Here is a 2,134-nt window from a genome sequence, read left to right on the forward strand (position 1 = left end):
AGTATTACAGTTGTTCTGAATGAAGTTTGGAGGTGTTTCGTCGTCGTACAAGACGAACGAAGTGGCATATGTAGACTAGGGTCGTCGTATAATTCCTGCATTACATCATCAAGACAACACGAGTACTCTAAATCATGATTTATTATTTCATCGGCAAGCTGCCAGTTACAACTTTCGTCCGACGATTCATCACCGTCAAGATCGATTACAAGAGGTTCAATGTCATTTAGTACAAGACCTTCACTATAATCGAGCCCGGCTTCGGTATCAGCTTCTTCTCCGCTGTCCGTGCCATGGGCCGATGGTTCAGTATCGGACTCAGCACCATAAAGAAGGGAGTCAGTAAAGTAATTTTCTAACCCCTTGAATGGTTGTTTATCCGCGACCACCGTCTTGACCTCCTCATTAGTGTCAACATACTTCAAACACTGATGGAGGGTGGAGGGAACTATAAATAGACCACCAATCCCTCTCGATGGCATACATCTCAAAGAGCTTAATTAGAATGGCATTGAAGTTTATGCTTGTGATCATGACCGTTGCTGCAATGGCGGCGATATTTACGAATGTCGCTGAGGCGACAGAGTTCATGGTGGGGGACGACGAGGGATGGGCAAAGGGGGTTAATTATACTGCTTGGACGGAGGGCAAAGAGTTCTTCGTTGGAGATACCATCGGTAATATTGTTATCCTTAATTTACTGATTGTTCTTTGTTACGTTCTATAATATCATGTCATTTGTGGCTGTTTAATTAATTGTGTGCTTAGCTCGAAAATCATTTGCTACCCAGTCATTCTCATCTTAATTATTATTTCTGAAACTCTCTTCCCTTGCACAAGAAGTGCTTAGTTAGGATGAGCTAGAGCTGAGGATTTACAAGTTTGTACTTTAATACCCGGCCCCTAAGATGATTGTCCCTTCTGTGGATTTAAACATGGATTACCTCTTATAGTTTTGCTTTAAATAAGTGTCGGATTTGTAGCCTAAATATTCCAGAAATTAGTTGCTCAATCGTCATTCTTGTTTGTTTTATGGAGCCTGATTTACATGAAGAATACATATCACTGGGACCCAGAATTAGACGCCTACAGAGTTGCATCCTAACTATGTAGAAATGATCCCTAGCTATCAGTAGAATCCTTCCTGAGCTGTGGGACGTAAGCAATCACATTGTTATTGTTGAAATTTTTGTATCTCTATGGTAGTTTATGCGTTTTGTTATCTCTATCGTGGATCTTTGGTTAAGTTTTCTGCTGTGTTGCTATAAATCCTACTTCCTTCAACTGCACAAAGGTTGGCTATGTGAATTTTCTGCGTTAGTCATGAAGAAGTTTGACAAAATGCATATGTTTCATGCTATTGTTGCAGTCTTTATGTATGACCAAGGAGCTCACAACGTCTACAAAGTAACCGGCCCTGAGTTCCGCTCTTGCCAGGTCCCTAAGAACGGACAGGCCTTGAGCTCCGGCAACGATGCCGTAAAGCTCGTCACCCCAGGAAAGAAATGGTACATCTGCGGTTTCCCTGGACACTGCGACGGCGGCCAGAAGGTCATTATCAACGTGCAGGTGCGGTCCGATACTTTGCCTTCGCCTGGGCCCACTGCTCCTGAGACAGGCGCCGGTTCGAGCATTTCTCCGACCTCCGTCGTCTTGTTTGCTGTGCTTGCATTCTTGACGAGGGTTTTCATGTGAAACAAGGATGGAGACTTGTCGTTAGGTTAAGGATTTTATTGTGCTTGTAACAAGAACCATATGCATCTTGTTGGAGCAATTCTTTACCCGTGTTATCATGCTGGCTTATGCTATTATGTGTGTATTTTAATATTTTTCTTCCTTTTCCCCTTTTGAATAAAGTCATATGGTTAATTGTTTCCAATTTACTTTTTTGTATTAGGTATTCTTGAACAAAGTTAACTCAATCTTTCTGCACATTGAGGTATCAAATAGTCAAAATACAACTTAAGGAATTAAAAAAGGGAGAATCTTTGGGGGTATTAAAGTGCAAATAAACTTAAACTTTAACACATAATTCAAAAGGGCTAAATTCTTAAAGTCCCTTTAGCCATTAAATAGACCATTAAACGGGTGAGCACGCAGTGGTGTTAATTTTTATAAAATATTCGCATTCAAT

General features: G+C 41.0%; 1 protein-coding gene across 1 annotated transcript; it reads left to right on the top strand.

The window, feature by feature from the left end:
• Nucleotides 1-513: 513 nt before the first annotated feature.
• Nucleotides 514-1,854, top strand: LOC109827680 (stellacyanin-like). The gene is made up of 2 exons (XM_020394690.1): nucleotides 514-677; nucleotides 1,370-1,854. The coding sequence occupies exons 1-2, from the start codon at nucleotides 521-523 to the stop codon at nucleotides 1,693-1,695; spliced, it is 483 nt and encodes a 160-aa protein (XP_020250279.1). The 5' UTR covers nucleotides 514-520; the 3' UTR covers nucleotides 1,696-1,854.
• The last annotated feature ends 280 nt before the right edge of the window (nucleotides 1,855-2,134 follow it).

Source organism: Asparagus officinalis, unplaced genomic scaffold (assembly GCF_001876935.1).
Source record: "Asparagus officinalis unplaced genomic scaffold, Aspof.V1 AsparagusV1_Un353, whole genome shotgun sequence".
NCBI classification, from domain to species: Eukaryota; Viridiplantae; Streptophyta; class Magnoliopsida; order Asparagales; family Asparagaceae; genus Asparagus; species Asparagus officinalis.

Bases quoted from the DNA above. Each gene is read 5' to 3' on its own strand.
- LOC109827680 (XM_020394690.1), top strand. From the start codon at position 521: ATGCTTGTGATCATGACCGTTGCTGCAATGGCGGCGATATTTACGAAT. The intron at 678-1,369 runs GTAATATTGTTA...CTATTGTTGCAG, and splicing joins CTTCGTTGGAGATACCATCG to TCTTTATGTATGACCAAGGA.